Here is a 19,227-nt window from a genome sequence, read left to right as displayed (position 1 = left end):
CAGGCCTGTTTGCCTCTGAGACAAAATAGGTGCAACATGAGGAGGTTTGCAGTCCCCATTCATGTCCAGGGGAGGAAGGAAGCACTTCCAAGAGCCTGATATTTTGGTGGAGAGAACATCACCTGCTCTCCAGTGCCGGCAGCAAGGGTGGCCCTCCCTCCCCTCAGGTGCAGGGATTTTGGTCACACCCGCAGTGCTGTTCTCTGGCGCTAATCTGGTAGTTTCTCCTTTCTTGTCTCCTCCCAAGCTGCCCTCACGTACAAGTGCACGGGGGACCAGTGGACAGTGTACTGCAGGGTGATCCGCGAGAAGGACCTGTGCCAGGACATGCGGTGGTACCAGCGCTGCTGCCAGACTTGCAGAGACTTTTATGCAAACAAGATGCAGCAGAAGAGTTAATGAACCTGTGCCACTCCTCAGAGTCTTCCAGCTGTTTGTGTGTAAATCACGGACTAGTAGGTCTGAGTACTGGAACTTCATGAGTTGCTACAGTGTGGTGGATCCCAAAGCATACCTAATGAGACTTGAAACTAATTCTACAGACTGGATACCAAAGTCATCCACTCATCCACCTTAAAAACACACAGAAAGGGTCATCTCAAGGAGCCAATAATTTCTGAGTATTTTGACATCCTCACATTTTTCATTAATGCTTTTTACTTTAATATATTAAATCACCAGCCACTGGATGGCTTGCTACCATTGAAGAAAAGGACAAGAGTTGCAAAGTGATTACATTGGATAAGGATATGGGTACCTCCATGGAGGAAGGCCTCTGGCAAAATAATTCAGCAAAGGTAGAGACATTACTTAATCTTTTAATCTTGGCTTTTATCTGTTGTTTTCAATTCCCAGCAGTTATCTCATGGCAGAGTGGGCTTGGAGGGACACGAATAAATGAAAGGCTTAGTTTAAAAAGAGGATTTTCTGTAAAAGCTTGTGAAAATTGATAGCAGAGGATCCTACAGAATTTCCTACAGAAAACTCAGTATAATTATATCCAACATTCCAAGTCATATTTTTAGAGCCACTAATAGGGAGTGATTTTACTTCTAATTTTAAAAAACAATCCTCTCTTTTCCCCAGAATAACAGGTTTTCTTTTATGAAACCTAATTTTTCTCTGAGCTTAATGAAAGCTTATTAACAGCCGTAGATAGTTACTTTTAAACAAGAATGATTTACATGAGATGGGAGGAGCCAGAAATCCCTTCATCCAGTAGAGCTCACTGAGGGATTGCTTGGCCTAAGCTCTCCAATTTTTAGAAGTCAATCAGATAATGAGAGTGTTGGTTCTTATAAGAGGACTGTGAAACTGGATAGGGTTGGGACAGAAACTGAATTTGGAACAGTCTTTATGAAAAGGATGTAGTGGGGAGCAGAACAGGTGTTTCCTATCTCTGGGCTCTTTTATACAGCTGAGGTTATGTAGCCTTTGGAGAAGCCAGAAGTAGTCAGGGATACAAGACATTCAAAGTATAACCTGGAGCTTGTGGAAGCCAAAGGGCTCAGACTTCCATTGCTTTCAGGAGGGGTTGGGAATTCACTCGCTGTATTTGAATGCTCCCTGTCTCACTTTTGTGGTGCTATCAGGTTTGGTGCTATCAGATTTGCTGCTGTAAGAGCACTTACAGGTGCTGCACACACAATACTCTCTGCCATGTCTGTGCACTTTAAACCAGACTCTTCTCTGTGATGTGAGACTTGAAACAGGGGCTCTGCCCAGGGCAGGGCTTGTCCCCTCCGTTGTCACACACATCAGTGTCTCCCTATCACATCTTGCTCCAACAAGTATCATTTCCCTTGCCAAGGCCCAAGGCCATGGTTGAGTTTCAGCCCACTCCTTGTGACAGAACAGAGCTCTTTGGATAATTGCAGCTTTGTACTCGCTCTAGGACTGTGTGTGACTGTTTGACTCCTTGGACCTAAGCACAGAACCAAGCCCAGCTACTCCCCCAGCCCCTGGGCCAGGCTGGATTGCAGCTCACACCAGGCCCCAGGTTGTCTTTGTTGCTGTTGTCTCTTTTTGTCAATGCAAGGACGGATAAAGACTCTTAGTACCTAACATGTCTTTAAAGCAATTTTTGCTTATTACCATTCTTTCCATATCCAGTACCTCACTGGAATAACCTATTAGCATTTTATTAAGGGCTGAATTTTTCAAGCACAGGGAGATAATGTTCATCAACAGATTAATCCTGTGTGGGCTTCACATTTACATCTGTACTTGTTAGTGCAAATGAGTGTGTGTGCACTAGGGCTGGCCTGCTGCACAAGGGCACATTTGCACACCATTTTTTCTCAAGTGCCTGTCTCAAACAGATCTGCTTTCCAATGCCTCAGATGATTTTCTCTATCAGAGAAATGATTCCAGCTTGGTTTTTGTTATACTGGACTTTTTTTTTTGGCAATTTATAATCAGGATCAGACCTCCTTTTTCTGTTATTCCCACCCTCTCACCCAGCGCAGAGGTTGTGTAAGTGCTTAGCAAGTGATCAATGGAAAATTGCTGGCAGTGGTGACAGGGCAAGACCAGGTGATACTCAATTAGGCAAACCAACAGATAGAAGAACTGCTAATGAGAAAGTTCCAAGAGATCTGACAGAGCCCAGAGGACCTGGTTTATATTAGTAATTCATAGTGGTGTTTTCCCTTTTGCCTGTGACACTGGGACTGTCCTTGCTGCCTCCCTGCCCCCACAGCCACCCCTGGGTCCTCCACACTCGGTTTGGAATTTGCTGTTTTTCTTCTCATGGGCAACATTTTCTCTGTTACCTTGGCAGAATTGTGTGAATTATCGTTGCTGGGAATCAAAGGTGCTTCTCCACAGCAGGGAACATTTTCTTTCTGGTGCTGATCTGTGACCCTCTCTAGGCAAAAGGTAGGACATAGGAGAGGAAGGATTTTAGGTTTTGTGTTTTTTAGTAGTAATTCCCTACTGGCCACTGTCCAGAACAGGGTACTAGGCTGGTTAGACCTGTGGCCTGACCCAATCTGCTGGGTTCTGCACCCAAAGGACACTTGGGTCCAAGTTCTGGGTCCTACATATGGAAACAGGAATTTACAAGGGTTTTTTTCAACTGCCTGAGCACTGAGAAAAACCACCTCTCTTGCTCTCACAGATTACCATGCATCAACCTTTTATTTTTTTATAATTAAACCCACCAACATTAATTCAAAACTGATGCACGACACAGCTCCATTTTATTCAGCTCTCTTACTTCACATGGTGACAACCTTCCCATCTTACAATGGCCAGAAAAATAATTATAACAAAAGAAATTTAATTCTCTTCAATATTCCTGCACTTCTAGTTTTTATCACTTTATAGGAGCTTTACGATGAAGTCACAGCTATGCTCTGCCCTCAAGTTACCACATTCTGGTGAAAAGAAAAGCTGTTTGTTTCAGTATATCTATGACAATACTTTTCTTAGTTGTTCATAAGAGATTGATGCTCTTTTGATGGCAGTGGTGGTATTTCCATATTGTAAACAATACTCTGTACTAAAGTACTGTACATTTCTAGTTGCACAATTGTGTTATTGAGTGTAGATTCTCACTATCTCATGTATGGTGCTATTTTTTGTCGATGGAAAAGAATCTTAGCAGTCGATTATTGCTTGATATTTTATTATAATACAGGGATATATTCTCCATGGCAATAATATCATTTAAGTTTTCTCATTACAGAGTGAAATGTATATATTTTTCCATTAGCTAATTTGCATATGTACTGTATCCATGGTAATTTTCTTCTTGGTGCTGGTTATAAATAGAAAAAGATAAAAACAGTCAAACTGAATGGAACCAGTTGTAAATGAAAGCCAAAAAAAAGAAAAAAAAAAGAAAAATTGGGTCATTCCATTTTGAACAAATTGAATATGTTGAATAATAAATTTATTTTTTCCATAACAACTTTAATAAGGTTTCTGAACTTGAAACAAAAATACAAAGCGAACCCAACAGCATGAAAATTAAGAGAGAGGAGTGAAGTTGTAAGTGGTACATTATGCATCTGTGTAATACTGGACTGAGACGGGGATTTGGTTAAATACAAGCCAACTGTTTAATTGCTGTGGTCGGTGTAAAAGGTCATTTGGAAGCAAAATTCTGGCACTTCAGACTTCTCTGTGTGCTAACAAACCAAGAAATGATGGGTCTTGTCCTGGTCAGGTTGCAAAATAAAGCACAGGGATGTTAAAACCTGAATAATGCCTTGCCAGGTCTGTGGTCAGTGACACAACAGTAGAATATTCCTGTCCGGGAAAAGTGCACCAGGTTCTGTTTGGGATATCTCTGTGTGTGCCTGGGCAGGCTGTGAGGAGGGGGAAGCTTCTGCCTGGGGAGAGAGACATTCTGAGAGTGCTTTTGGGGAAGCTTGTTCTTGCTGTGCCGGAGCTGGGAGGGAGCAGCAGCTCGATGTGTGTTCAATGGCAGCAGCCCCATGGGCACCCCCTGACAATGAACAGTGCTGAGCACGTGGAAATTTATATTGGAGCAAAATTATCCCATCCAATGGGAAGGTATCTGCATAACCTAGCTGCACTCTCCCCTGGTGTGAAATAAACGGAATTACTTCAGTGCCAAGTGTTTTGGATGTCTTTGTTGTAGGCACTAGCCAGAATCTTTGTACTGTTTAGCTCCCCCCAGCATGGTGAAGGTTTGTTTTGCAGTCAGCTGCACACAGATACACCTGTAGGATCGTCTCCCATCCTGTCTTACAAAGATGCCATCATCTGTATCCCACTCTACCTCAGTTCTTGTTAGAAGGACACTTCCTGGAGATCTTTCTAAAGCAGCCTTAAAAACTCAGGAATATGGTGGGGTGGTGGACTTGGCGGTGCTGGGTTGGACTTGATGATCTTAAAGGTCTTTTCCAACCCAAACGATTCTATGATTTTATAACAAACCAAAGTAGAGCTGGGAGTGAGAGCCCTCCTCCCAAAATGATTTCCAGAAATGGAGTTTATACTTTAATAACAGAGCTCATTTACTGATCTTACACCGGATTCGTGGCACAACACTGATGGGCTTCCTGGTTTTCAGAGGCAGCCTTGGGAGATACCAGCGCGGCTGCCACCCTTCACAGGACCATTCACAGCAGCAAAACTGCAGAAACTCCATCCAAGTGGTGTTGTACATTAACACATCATTGTGTTTGTGCCTTGCCTGGAGTCAACATCTGATTGCAATTGTTGACCTGTTTGAACAATAAAATGTAGCTCTAAGCCTGGGGAAGCCAAAGGGCTTTGCACTAAGCTGGGATATGGCAATGGGTGGGAGGGGTGTAAGGAATGCTGTCATACATTTGGCTTGAAATGTTCCTGGTATGTGCCAATATCTCTCCTATAAATCCAGTGGGATTATATACTTAGTTTGCCTATTTTGCATGTAACCGTTTGCTGGTTTCCTCTTATTCCTAATCCCCAGTTCTACCCAAGCCATTGCCCTTCCCTGTGAGCTCAGTTGGGTTTTTTTATTTAAGACACTTCAGCCAAGGTCACTAAAGGCAGATGGCCATATGGCTCTGGTGCTCTGGCACAAAAGGATCAGGAGGAAAGTAGAATCTCTCCTCCCTTCCTTGGATGTCACTTCTGCCTCCACCAACTCCACCTGCTCCCTTCACTCTCCTGTGTCCATGGCAGCCTCAGCTGTCTCTTGCAGCAAGCTGGCAGCACCCTGCTTGCTCTGGAAGGAAATTTCGTTCCAAAATATGGAACACTTTATCCCCACATCAGCCCCATGCTCACCAAGTACCACTGCTGGAGGACTCTTTGGTAGAGTAAAAACCAAATGTTCCTTTGGGCTTTGCCCAACACCATGTGGAGCATTTCCATGGGGAAAGGAGTATTTTCTTCTTGCTGAAGAGTGTCAGTGCAGACACTAGTGTGCTGTGGAGTTCAGGCAGAGAAGATCTGTGCCAGATGTGCTCCTTTTCCATGTACTCACACTTCTGATGGTGTCAGGAAGAATGGAATGGGATGCTGCTCTCCATGTGCCCTGGAATGGAAGGAAATGCTCATTTTTCACCAGGAGAGCACTGGTAGTCCCCAGTCTGCAGGGCTGGGTCCACCACCCCACAAACCATCACCTGCTGAAGGATCACTGACAGCTTTCTGTGAGGTCACTGCACACTACACCATCACGGGAGCCTTCCGGAGTGAAAGTACTCGGACTGCTGAGGGATTGATAAAAAAGGGGAATCCTCTAGAAGTCTTTCCTGTTGCACCAAGATCAGTGCAGCCTGTCCGGCAAAATCAGATGAGCCATTCTTGGGTTGGACTTTTTAAATTTTCTTGGAAAAGACATTATTGGAACATTTTTCAGCTTCCATTTATTTCCCCAGCTCTGTACTTTTCCCCTTGATTTTGTCTCTGATGACAAAACGACCCAACCAGACTGCAGCTTTGTTTGGCACCAAACTTCCCTCCTGAGATGATCACACAAGAAGTCTTTTATCATTTTGGGAGCTCTGAGCCAGAGCTGCTTGTGGTAGAAGTGGCTGGGGCTGTAACCCCAGGCTGTGGTGGGATGAGAGTCAAGTTCAGGCTGTCAGCAAGGGGACCTGCAGCAATTCCCTGCCAGGACACAGCAGAACTCCTGAGCCTTCTTCCTCCAGTGCTACTCTCATTAAGAAAAAGGTATGAAATCCACATCTAGATTGAATTTAAAAATTAGGTGGTGTTTAAAATATAAATCCTGTCCAGAATTGTGGTCTGATTCCTTAGAAAATCACTATAAATTGAACCTCCCCTGCTCCCCATTAATCAATAACAACATTCGGTTTTCTCACAGAGCTGGTGCCACCTCTGCTGCTGCATTGGCTTCAGCACTGCCAGCTCTGTTTCATGCCCAGGTTTTGTCAAGGAAGGAGGGCCTTGCTGGAATACTGGAATTCTGCTCTCCTCAGGCATCATCACCCTGAAGCTGCCGGCTGCTCTCGCTCGTGGCTTCTTCCCCCTGTCACTTCACATCACTGGCCAGCAGTGCTTTGAGGAGGGGACAGTGACACTGAGCCCAAGAAATGCTGTCAGTCACATTTCCCAGAGGGTAAGGAAGATTCCATCTCTTTTTTTTTTTTTTTTCCTAACCGTGTTTTGCTGAAGAAACAATTTTAAAGGGGAAAAAGAAAAACCACATTATTGTGTAAGCAAAATGGAAAACAACTTTCTGTGGGTTCCCAGGTATTCATGTGCCATTCTCCCTGCAACAACAACTCTGCTTGTGGCTGCCTGAGTGTTCAGCATGGGTGGTTTTGCAGCAGCTGTGTGCACAGTACCTTCCATCACAACCCCTGTTCCCTGGCTGTCCCCATGGCTCTGTTTATTTGTGTGCAAGGCAACTGAAAGGTTATCGAGGCTTCCCATCAGCTGTACAAACTCACAGCAGCATCAGCTCTGTGTGTGTCCCTTTCTGAGAGTTACAGTTTGGGGGTAATGGGCTCTTGGGCAGCTCCTAGGAAAGATCTGGTCTTTCTGATGTGTCTCTCCAGAGGACTTGCTGCCTGTGCTTATGCCACAAACTATGGGGGATCTATAGCCATATGTGTAAGAAAGAAAAAGCTTATTTACTTGTTTTCAGCCTCCTTGTAGAAGGGTTCTAAAAGCAGAAGTATCCTTCACTATGGAAAAAAAAAGATAAAATTGACAAAAACACCCTCATATTTGTCAAAATTTTTGTAGATGTTTTTCAGGGTATCACTAAGTCTTGCCAGGCACCTCCCTTTCCTCCCCTGCCTTCCCCAAATGCTTCCATTTTTGGCTAAAAAATCCCAAGTTTGGGATTTTTGGACCAACAATGTCAGCCAAAACCGATGCTCTCTTCTCTAATTTTTCCACTTAATTTTTCAACTATCTTCTGGCAAAGCAGAAACACTGTTTTGATGGAAAGTTTTTCAACCAGCTCTGCTCATTAATTTCTGCCAGCAGTCACAGAACAGTGCATCTTGCAGGAGAGGAGAGTGTCCGAAGGGCCCAGCGTGAGGCAGGAATAAGTAACACTCCTCTCCCAGCTCTGTGCCCCAACCAGCTCCCTGCTCCTAATGAGAGACATCTTTCTAGAGAGGTTTCCAGCCTAAATCTCTCTTGGCAAGTCAGCTCAGTAATTCAGGTACTTTGCCAGGTTAGAGGAAGATGTGGGTGGGCATAGAAGGATCCCCTCTGAGCAAAGGACTGCAGGTCTCAGAGGAGCCACGTTGTCCATCTCTTATCTGCTTGGACTAATTTTGTACTCCTCCAGGCAAGCACCAGTTGGCAGGGAAGGATGGGGAGGTGGGGTTGGTCCAGCTCCCTTTCAAGGCAGGTTTCAGTGTGCTTTAATGGTGATGTTCAGATACACCAGCAGCTGAGCCAGGCACAGCCATGAGGTGCCTCTGTGTAACCCCGAGATCTCCAGGGACAAGATCCTAAAGTGGCTGCTGGGCTGAAATGACACCAATACATCCCTGCTGTGTGTCTGTTATCCATCTGTCCATGAAGGAAGGTTTTTTTTACACTGAGCTCAAGGGAAGCCCAGCTCCTCTCATTTTTGTGTTCCTGTGATGACAGAAACCTGGGAGGCAAGGAAGAAAGATGTTCTTACAGAGCAGCCAAATTTCAGTGTTTGGTCTCTGCACCCAAAGGCACATCTGCCCATTGGCTACATGGACAGTCCTCCTCAGGGAAAAGCTATCCCTCAGAAGTCCCTGACATTTGCAAAGCTCTCTGAGATCTTTCGGTGAAAGACCTTTTAGATGTGCAAAAGTTTATGGCCCTTCCTCGACTGTTGCTGATTTTAGAGGGTTAAGTTAGGAACAGGAAGTACAGTGACTAACGGAAAGCCATTAATATTAAATTCTACCCTTTGCCAGATTGTCTTGTGTTATCTTTGCTCTTTCGTGAAATATTTTCCCGTTTTCCTCGCAGGGCATTCTTTACAGGGGCAGCAGCTAAGGAGCTGTAACTTGGCACATCTCCACCTGCTTTTCTGTAGCAGTGTGCATTTGTGCTTTGGGATTTGAAGAATTTCCTTTGCCTCTAGAATTGATATGCAAACAGTCAGCTGTACAGACATCAATCTGTCCAGTAGACTTGCCATGTGACCTAAGGAATAATACAGGTGGTCAGCACCATGCTGGTGACTCCTGAATTTCTGGAGCAAGCAGAATCATTTTCCTGCGTCAAGAAGACGGGAGGTCCTGTATACACCCTCGAGTAATCTGCTGTGCTTGACTGATCACAAAACACCCACCAAGATTTCCCTAACAAAATCCTTCATTTCTGCCAAGGAAAGCAAAGGTTTGCAGGAAATGAGAGACATGACCTTGCCACCTCACAAACAGCTTGGGGGTCTCTAGATGCTCATCTCAGCAGAGGGATGCTCGTGCCAGAGCAAACGTAGAGCCCTGTGTGGTCAGTGCACAGCTCTTCCAGCATCCCTTTCTTCACCTTCCTTTATCAACTCTGTTGTGATAAAAACAGAAATGGGCAAACTTTAGTTTTCTCCTGCCTGTTTGCTGTGTTGCTGTAAGTCCCACTGTGTCCAGGTGCTGCTGGGTGAGCAGGTGTGGAATGAGAGATGTTAAAACTGGGAGAAATGAGTGTTGATAGCTGCATAACCCAGCTCAAACCACTTCCCCCACTTGTGATTTCATCACAGCCAAAAGCTGTGCTTGAGCTGCTGGGCACCCTGTGGGAACCTAAAGCCTAAGGGAATTTTTAAAGGAGAAAGAAATGGCTCCAGAGAGCCCCATAACTCTAAGCAAGTTTTTCTCTAGGACAGTCACCATTTCTGTTAAAAATAAGTCTTTCATTTCCCATTGATACTTCTCAAGCTGCAAGGAGAGCCATTCTCCTGCTCCTGGAGGCTCTAGCTGCAGACACAGTCTTGGAAGGGAAGCTTGCTCTCATGGCTACAGCAAAGGAATGGGAAGCATGAGATCTGGCATGAAGTCCTGCTCCCATTGAAGCCAGTGGGATGTTTGCCATTGGCTTCAGGGGAAGCCAAGATTTCAGTCTGCAGCCAGATTTGCTGGTGTGCTGTGTGATCCTGAGAGCAGGACCAGAGAGGGTTCTTGGTTTTCTGGTAAAGCTCTTGCTGCCTCGGCTCCTCTGCTGGGTTCACACTGGCCACTGTTTGCTTTGGTGCTTTCAAATCTTAGACCTCTTTCAAATCCTTGATTAAGAGACTGGTGCATAGTTTGTGCCTGTTGTCCCATGGTTGGAGCTCTTGGATATCCTCACCAGCAAAACCATCCTCTCCATTGGGGATTATGGACAGTGCTAGAGAGGGGCATAAGGCAATTAAAGCAACAGGACAGGCTGGGATAAGAGATGAAGTAACGCATATGAGATTTGCTGCAGGTAAATAACTGTGCCTTTTTCTCCAGGCAGCGACTTGGATCAGCTGTAGAATTAACTCTGAGTGGTTCAAGAGAGCCTGGAGAGATTGTAAAGATAGTCCAAGATGGGCTTCCCTACTTCACACCAATATGGACTGTTGGGAAGCTTGATAGCCTCAGCAGCCTTTTTCCTCATCTCCCTCCTTCAATGTTAGGTGGGAGCCAAACTGTGTTAGTGATGAGCTGCAGTGCAGGTACCCATGAGCCTGTTAGTAAACCTTTCCCAAATTGCACTGTTCCCCAGTTCCCCAGCCAACCCAAAGGTGCTGTGCTGCTGTAGTGGCGTAGGTGTTAACCAGTGCATTATATAGAGCTTCACAATGTTTGCACACCCAACCACATCTGGGCAGGGTTGGTGCTCTCCTCTCAAAAGCAGCTGAAGGAAGTGATCACACAGTTGATCAAGATTGTACCAAGCAGCCCCAGTTTGGCCTGTATAGGTCCAAGCTGTTTTTATTTGAGTGGACACATGGTGGAGCCTCTGTATGCCAAGGAAAAGAAACATTGCAAATAATTCTTGCTCTTTATTTCTATTTCTCCCTGATCAGGACGGCTCTTTCTGTTCATTGTGTGGGATTGGTCTCTGCTGCCCCTTTCAGGGAACATCTGTAAACGCATCACATCTGTAAAAAAAGGCAGGAAGGTTTATCTGCTGGACCAAGAAGTTGTCCTGAATTTCCTCACCTCTCCAGATGCCTCGTGTTTGACAGCTTCTGCTCCTGGCCAGCCACAGCTTGTGTTCTCTGGCCACCTCCTTCCTCTGACACTTCCACAGAGAGCAGCTGGTGGGAGAGACTTTCTGGTAAGTTGAAACCATGGTGATACATTTTATCACCACAAACAAGGAGCTGTAAATGTAGGTGTTTGAAGCTGAGGTAATGATCATACAGAGATCCATAGCTAAGAGTTTTACTATGATTTTATCCAGCAAGTTGAAGCAAAGCTACCCAGAAGTTCAGCTCTGGTGCAGGAGCACACCCCAGTGTTACCTCTTTAGGCACAAAGATTTTTACAGAGAAAAATATTCTTTGTTCTAATAATAAATGGGGAGAAATGGGGAGGAATGGGGAGGAAAACAAAGAAAAACCCGAACAATGCCATATTCTCTGCTGACTGCTTGGCTTAGCTCTGCAGCACAATTTACCATCTCTCTTCCACATCGTTCTGAGTTTCTTCCCCAAGAGGATCTTACCAGTAGATAAATGTCTGCCTCTGAGCCAGCTCTTCTGGTTCAGTGACTGGCATGATGTTTGCATGAAGTCTAAACCATCAGCTTGTTGCTCTCCTGTTTTCTTGCTGATATATCCCCTCTCTTGTTTCCTAGGACAAGCACAATCAAACAAAATGAATCAGAATAAACAGAATAAACTAGTGTTCATTCTTAATCTTAACAACATGCCTGTGGTGTTTTTTCTCCCTTAGCAAATTCAATCCAGCTCCTTTCTCTCATGGTAATTCACTGTAGCTGCTTCCACAGGCTCTGGGTTACACGTAACAATGAGAGGAGAGGATGCTACTTTGCTTTGAGCAAGAGCTCAGCATGTGTGTGTGTTTTGCATTTTAAGGAATGGGGCGAGGTGTTATTTGATCCACTTGCCACTGATTCTCTGTGGTATTCCTTCTGGTGCTGGTGGAGTCCCACCTGGGAACACAAAAGAAAGATGACACTTCAGACTTTTTGTCTCATATACAGGCTCTGATTTTAGCACTCCAAGCACAGGGTCCTGGAATGGCTTTCCCAGGATCCTGGCAGATTTAAAGGCCAAGCATCATGGCAAACCTGCTCCCATGCACCCACCTACCACACTGAGGGTGTCCTTGTGGGTGTGACTCTGGAGCCAGCTTCTTACAGAGGAGACCATGGTGAAACTCCCTTCTGGCATCCAGGCCTTGCACCTACAAAGTCTCCCCTGTGTGGTTGGTGTCTTTGACCATGTCCTGGGACTGTTTCCTGAAGAGAAAAAGCAGCATTTGGCCCTTGGGTTTTAGGAGGGTTTCCTAACACCAGCCTCAAAACAGATGGAAACACTTTCCTCCCCCTTCAGACCAGAACCCTGTGCCAGGACAAAGACTGAGGGTGAGGTTTTAATGCTAATGAAGCTTTTGGTGCGTCTTTTTTCCCTCCTGTCATCTGGGGAGGCGCCCCTGGCACTATGATAAAAGCACCCACTGCCCACTGGGGCTCCTCTCCTTGTGGTGAATGTGGTCCAGAGGGACACAAAGGTTTCCCCAGTAGCACATACCCATTCTGTGGCTCTAATTAGATTTTCTGTGTTTGTTGCTAACAATGTTCTTCCTTGCCTTTGGTTCAGCAGGAGCCCGATTAGTGACTTCCCAGGGTCCTTGAAACCCAAGGGAATTAATTTGTCTTTAATTTTGTCTAAGCTGATACTCAGGGGAACAGCTGGGAATATTGTAAAGCAGCTTCTGGCAGTGAGGAGTCACAGCGAAGGATTTCATAGACCCCTGGTAGTGATGCTCAGCCTGTCCATCTGAAGCCAGTCCATGCAGGGAGGTGCAGCATTAACCAGTGAAAGACATGGCCCTGCTCCTCTTCCTTTTCCTTACAACAGCTGGATTTGGCCAGTTGTGCTTTGGCGATACCTGGTGATCACACTTTGCTGCTATTCACAGCTTTTTTCAGTGTTTATTGACAGCCAGACACATCCTTCATTTCTTGATGGATGCTCATCCCAGCTTCCCAGGATCTGGGCTGTGCTGACATTCCAACGTGTTGTGCAGCCTTGGGTGAAGCAGCTCACTGTCCTGTAACTCAGGGAACCACTGTGCAATGGCACAGGAACCACGACAGCACTGCTTGGTGGGGGATTTTTAAAGCACTTTGAGCTCCCTGGAAGGACAAGGGTAAGTGCAAACCTGTTCTGTTACTCTGTGGTTAAAGGTTGTCTGAGATAATGTTTTGAAGTGAAAACAACAGCCAACAGAGAAGCTCATACATCCTTAGAAGTGGTCACTTTGTGGTTTGGGACATTTTCAGGGGCTACTTCACATCCCAGGTACTGGAGCGGCCGAGCCAGCTTGGGGCTGGGACCCCTCTGCCAGGCTTTGTGCAGGACACAGGAATTCCATCAGGGCCATGCTTAGCCTTAGCTTTTGCTGTAACAATTACAAGTGATAAAATATCCGTCTTCTCAGTTTGCCTCCCCACAAGTTGGTTTAAAGGGAATGAAGGCAGATCCTGCTATAGCTTAGTGCATTACAAGCCAACTCAAATGACTCCCCACTGTCTTTTCATCTCCATGAGACTTTTAATGCCCTAAGTCTTTGCATGTCCTGGCTCATAGCCCAATTGAAGCATGAGCTCCAACAGAAGTTTTACATTTAAAGCTGTTCTTTTGGCTTCAGAATTTTGCAGATTGAGGCTGAGAGACGCAATTCAGCTGTTTACTTGCAGATCTGCACCAGCCCTGCTGTGCTCTTGCCCTCACCTCGGTCAGAGTTGTGTTAACAGCATTTTCCAATTAAAGTAGCAGCCTCAGTTACAGAAAATGCTTTTCCTATCTGGGAATTTATCTGATTTTACTCTTTTTAAATTACTTGTGGAGCACAGGGCTGTTTTGTTTCCCACCCCTTATTTTAATTAATCCATCATCATTTCTGGTGACAAGGCTGGCTTTTGCTGGATTTTCATTTCTTGCTATTTCTATCAGCTTGTGCCATGTTACTGATGATGGAGAGACTGATGTGAGCAATCAGGCAAATATCAAGTGGACAAGCAATTCCTGAAGTTCTGCTCACTCAGCAGGAAAAATGACACCTATTCTGGAGATAGCCCTGCCAGAAAATCTTAGAGCCATACTGTGTAAATTGCAGCCCTGTCTGAAATATTCCTACTCTGAAAACTTGGCTTTTAAGACCTTCACAGCCCAGATCAAGGCTTTTTCCTGTTACCTGAAAATTCCAAGTCTGCAAGAGAATAAATGGTAGCAGTTGAAGCCTTCGTCTTTCTTCACAGTGATGAGGTAAGGGCTTCTTTTTTTCACTTCACCTCACTGAAAGGGACGTGCTGGGCTCCATCCTGCCTGTGGTGCAACAAGCTCAGCAAGGCTTGTCCTGTGGGATGCAGTGGGATCTGACTCTGGGATTTTCACTCCAGCCAGTTTTCCATTGTGGACAACACTCTCACTGTCTTCTCATTGAAAGTGCTTTGAACATGAGCATGGAAGTGCTTGGGCTGGGCCTGCAGGAACTGGGGCAGGACCAGATGCAGTGACAAAATCCCAGGATTCAGTGTTGACATCCTGTCCCAGGAGGCCACAAAGGCCCTCTGTCCTACAACATCCTTATCCCAGAGTCTGAGCAGCAGCAGCAGCTTGTGCCCACCACAGTGGTCCTCAAAACTGGGAGCACCTCAGTTCTTCAGGACCCTTGCAAGGATGCTCCAACCACAGACTCCCAGACAGGGAAGCAAAGCCTTCTACTGCCCCCACGTGTTACTTGCTCATTATTGTTGCCACAGACTAGTAAAGACCTGGGAGCCCTGTCGGGAAGCATGAAGAGGAGCCAGCACAGCTACGCAGCTACGGAGGTCAAGGATCTTGCTTTGGAAGACTCTTCTGTTCCTTCTGTTCCTCCCTCAAGCTCAGGGTGTTCCTTATACTCAAAAAATTGCAAAATCCAATTGGACCTGTTTGGAAGTGAGACGAGCTGGAGGCAGCAAAGCACAGAGGTGTCCTGGTCCCACCCAGGACATGTGTGAGCCCTGGGAGCCTGCCAGTGATGCCGAGTGATATCAAATATGGCACAGAGCATTCAGGAGTCTTGGCTCAGGCCACGAGGAGCACAGAGCGAGAGACAGCTCTTGGCAGGCTCAGCTCACACAATAAGGTCATTGGAAAGACAAGTGATGCTTTTCCCCAGTATCAGCACCAGCTTGAGCAAGGGCTCACTCTATGCTCCTGTAATATCGCGTGCTCCATGTAGTGCCAAGGACAAAAGCTTCCTCACAAATACAGTGAAGCTGCTTTTTCCAACCAGTGTCCCAGCCCCCAATTCGCATCCTTCCTGGCCCTGTCAGGCTCCAGTTTTGAACCACTGAACAGCACTCCTTGGAAGAGTAATTTTCTCTCTGGATCAGTGGCACCTCTCAAGCTGAAGGGAGAACAGGCTGTAGTTGCTGGCTCTCTACTGCTTCCCAGCAGTTACAATTAGGGATCTTGTGGTTTTGTCCTTTACTGGGGTAGCACATGCTAAGTATTCTGGAGGGCATCAATACCAAAAGCTGCCTGAAGCCTGGGCTGACAGGTTGGTAGTAGCAGCCAAGCTCTCTCATGGAACCAGTTTGTGGCTCGGGGAGGTCCCAGACCACCGTTTCTGACCATCCCTAGCACAGCTCCTTGGAATGATAGGGATGACTCTTTGCCATCCTTTCACTGAGAACCTTTTTGGCCTGGCACCATGAACAGATGGGCCATGGAGCAATTCCTCAGCTCAGATTGTCCCCAGGCTGCCCTGGACACTGCCTAGAGCTCTCTGAGCACATCTGAAGGGAACAGCACTCGCTGGCAGGGCTTACATGCTCCGGCAATTGGGGATTGCAAACACATGCTTCAGCTATGCAAGAAATCTTTGACTTGTTCTGAACGCAATTCTGCCTGGGTTTCTTCCCAGGAACATTCCTGTTCTTCACAGTTTACCAGTTGCAGGAAGGGAGAAGTGGGGGGAGGGATTTTAAGAGTAAGGGAGAGGAAGGGGAACAAATCTCTCACAGTGCTTTGCCTCGCCAAATTCCTCCAGAAGGACAGGGTGTGGAGCATGGACTCCAGAGTCTGGGACAATCCCAAGAAAATATGAACTACAAAATTAAAACCACTTTTAATTAGTCATTTGTTTTTATAGAAAGAATAAGTCTCTGTTTTTCTGAAGTAATTTAGGGCCTGCTATCACACACGCCAGGCAGCCCCTGCCAAATGGAGCTGTGTGATAGAAGGCAAGCCCAGAACGAGGGCTCTGAGCAGAGACACGTTATCTCCTCCAGGAGACAGCAGTGCTGTTGAGATCTGCATTCTGCTTCTCAAGATAAAAGTCCCAGTCCTGAGTCACAGCATACGTGAGGGAGTTGCAAATGTAGTCCCCGTAGGTGGGAGTAATTTGATGTCTGAGATGAATGATGAAGCTGGGCTTTTATTGTCACATGTGCTCTGTTACAGGCAGGAGAGGAAGCGTACAAGGGTGGAGGCAAGAGCTGTGCTCCTGCCCTGGGAGACCCCAGAGGTACAGGGTACCCAGCTCCTCACACCCTGACTTCAGGGTGACAAATTCCTCTTCTCTTGGAGGGACACAGGCCACAGTGTCTGTCACCTGGCAGGGTGGGCTGGGGTCACACTGCAGTGGGTGAAGGCTGTATTCAGCCTGTGTCCCTGCAGGGAAGGTGTGCAGCTGGCTCTCAGCCTGCTCTCAGTGCTGCTGTCACATGGGCTCTGTGCTCCTTTCCAGATGTGACCACCTGAACCATCAGCTCCCTCCTGAGAGTGCTGACCTGCAGCCCGAGTCCCTCCCAGGGCAGGTAACAGTGGGACTTGTGCTCCATGGCAAAGTCTAGAACCTGCTGAGCTACACAAGCTCCAAGAGGAGAAACCCTTGAAAGAGACAAGGTGTAACCTGACGCTACCAAACATGCACTCTGAGTAACCTCCATAGCTCAATTAACTGTATTAAGTATATACACCTATAATTAATTTAATTTAGCTGAGGTTTTCTCCCCTTTGTTGGGTGCTTACTGTATCAACCTCTTAAAATTATGGCTGTATGTATAATTCAATCAAATGTATGTGCAGTACCCGCATAAGCTGAGTCACTCCAGGTACCAGGGAGAGGTTTATTTTGTTGTATTTGGCTCATGCTTCTGACTTAACACAGGGGTAACTCCACTGAAATTGGTTGGGCTGCATTAATCTAAAGCCAAAGCAAAGCCCAGCTTTTATTCATTATTTGCAATAGAGGCATCATAATTTCTATAATGCCATGTCCAGAGTATGGGTGGGGTTTGCTCCAGCTACCTTCCCAGTCTCCCACTAGGAAAGAATGATATGAAGGTAGAAAGGAATACTCATCTTTTTCTCTTTTTAGACATTTAATTCAGAAATACCAGCAGATTCGTATTGCCTCCCAGTGCTGTGTAGGAGCCTTTCCCATATATCTGTTAAACTAAACAGGAACGATTGGTCGATATTAAGGAGATGCTCAAGAAGTTTTTCTTGAATCTGTGCTGTACATGGTGTCAGGATGGGAGTTCACAGCCTGTGAGAATCCCCTCCCTCATCTTTTATTGACTGCACATTCTACATTTGTATTGTTAATGTCCCATGTGGTGTAGGAAACAGGTGGCTGATTTCACTCCGCCTTGCTTTTATTAATCCCAAATTGTGGATCAGGTCACCAGTAATGATGGCCCTGGTGATCTATGAATGGTAATTGTTATTCCTGCTCCTCCTGAGCAGTTGGGGACTTTCAGATGGCAGCCTGAGCAGCTGCAGCCTGAGCAGCAGATGGCACTGGCGACAAAGTGTGCAGGGATGTGTGAAATGCCCCATCTCCGCTCAGGTGAGGTCGTTGAACACCCAGGCACGAGGGGTAGGAGCTGCTTTCTGCCACTCACATGTGAAGTTATTCGTTTCCCAAGGGTGGAGAGTAGCCTGTCACTGGGTGATCGGAAATCCAAACAAGAGATTTTATTGCACAGCTTAGAATGCAGCTGAAAGAGAAGCAAAGAATGACACAGGGAATATGTGTCTGACGCTTCTCACACTTCTGAAGTGAGCCTGAAAAAAGAGGGACAAATCCCAAGTCATGAGGAAAACTGCAATTCTGGGTCTGAGCAAGAGCTCCCAGGAATCGCAGGGACACAAGAGAGGAGCCCTGTTCTAGATTATTTGGAAAGCCCCAGCCAAGACCTTCATGAAAGTTTTGATTGTTTATCACAGGGATTAACTCTGGGAAGCAGCTGGCATGGATGTGAATTCCAGCTGGTACCCAGCACCATGGACACACTGCTCTTTGGATTGAGTGAAAATGAGCAGACTCTCAACTCTGTTGCCCTCTGCATTGATCTGTCAGGGCAGGAGGATGTCTTCCTGAAATTCAGGGCACGAATGACCCTTGTGTTGGCTGAATGTAGGTAATGACTGAACCATTGAGCTCTCAAACAAGCTCTGATTGTTTGGCGCTTTGCAGCTCTCACAGTCTATCTGCTAACTACAAAAATATTCCAATTATTTGGAACGATGACATCATCCATGCAATTGACCCAGATCCAACATCAGCACTCCTACAAAACAGTTACTTCTTGTTAAACACTATCGAGTACAAGTAATCCAGCCCAGAGTGAGCCCTGTCAGCAAAGCCTGGTTGATTCCCTCACGTTTCCAGCATTTCCTCAGTAGTTTATTTTCCAGGTTTGAGCAGATTAACCTGGATCTGTTTTACAAAACGTGATTATTGCTTGTAACCTTTGAACCTCAGTAGTCACAGAGAGGCTGTAAGTGGCTCAGGAAAGGTATTTTGGCACCTTTCATTTACTGCCCATGCTTGTAGAGCCCTCTCCAGCTCACTAAATCTGTTGTCTGTTGGGTCAGAAAACTACCTAAGCTGCCTGAGCCCCAAAGTCATCTGCTCCTGGGATAACCTGGCCCAGGGATGGAGGGAAGGAAATCCTGTGACCTGCTGGGAAATGGGGTCCTGGCTCAGCTGCAGTCCTGCCTGGCCACTCTCCTACCACCCTTCCATCCCTGCTGAAATCCCTCAGTCCCACAAAGGTGTATGGGCAGGTAAGAGCTGTGAAGAACAGCTGTTGCTTAAAGAAATTGTTGATGCATGTGGAGCCTTCCTT

At 46.1% G+C, this 19,227-nt stretch overlaps 1 protein-coding gene across 4 annotated transcripts in view; it reads left to right on the top strand.

The window, feature by feature from the left end:
• ADAMTS17 (ADAM metallopeptidase with thrombospondin type 1 motif 17) overlaps positions 1-14,341 on the top strand; it is a 167,450-nt gene extending 153,109 nt beyond the window's left edge. For 2 of the 4 annotated variants that reach the window (XM_032122464.1, XM_032122463.1), the window contains one exon: positions 248-4,588. In XM_032122464.1, the coding sequence (XP_031978355.1) occupies positions 248-399 (152 nt within the window). In that variant the 3' untranslated portion in view covers positions 400-4,588. Of the gene's footprint in view, positions 1-247; positions 4,589-10,927 lie in introns of those variants that run through there. The other 2 variants (XM_032122461.1, XM_032122462.1) reach the window with 2 other exon arrangements.
• The last annotated feature ends 4,886 nt before the right edge of the window (positions 14,342-19,227 follow it).

Source organism: Corvus moneduloides, chromosome 13 (genome assembly GCF_009650955.1).
Source record: "Corvus moneduloides isolate bCorMon1 chromosome 13, bCorMon1.pri, whole genome shotgun sequence".
Classification (NCBI taxonomy): domain Eukaryota; kingdom Metazoa; phylum Chordata; class Aves; order Passeriformes; family Corvidae; genus Corvus; species Corvus moneduloides.
The sequence above is the reverse complement of the archived record's forward strand: the minus strand, read 5'-3'. Positions and strand labels throughout refer to the sequence as shown.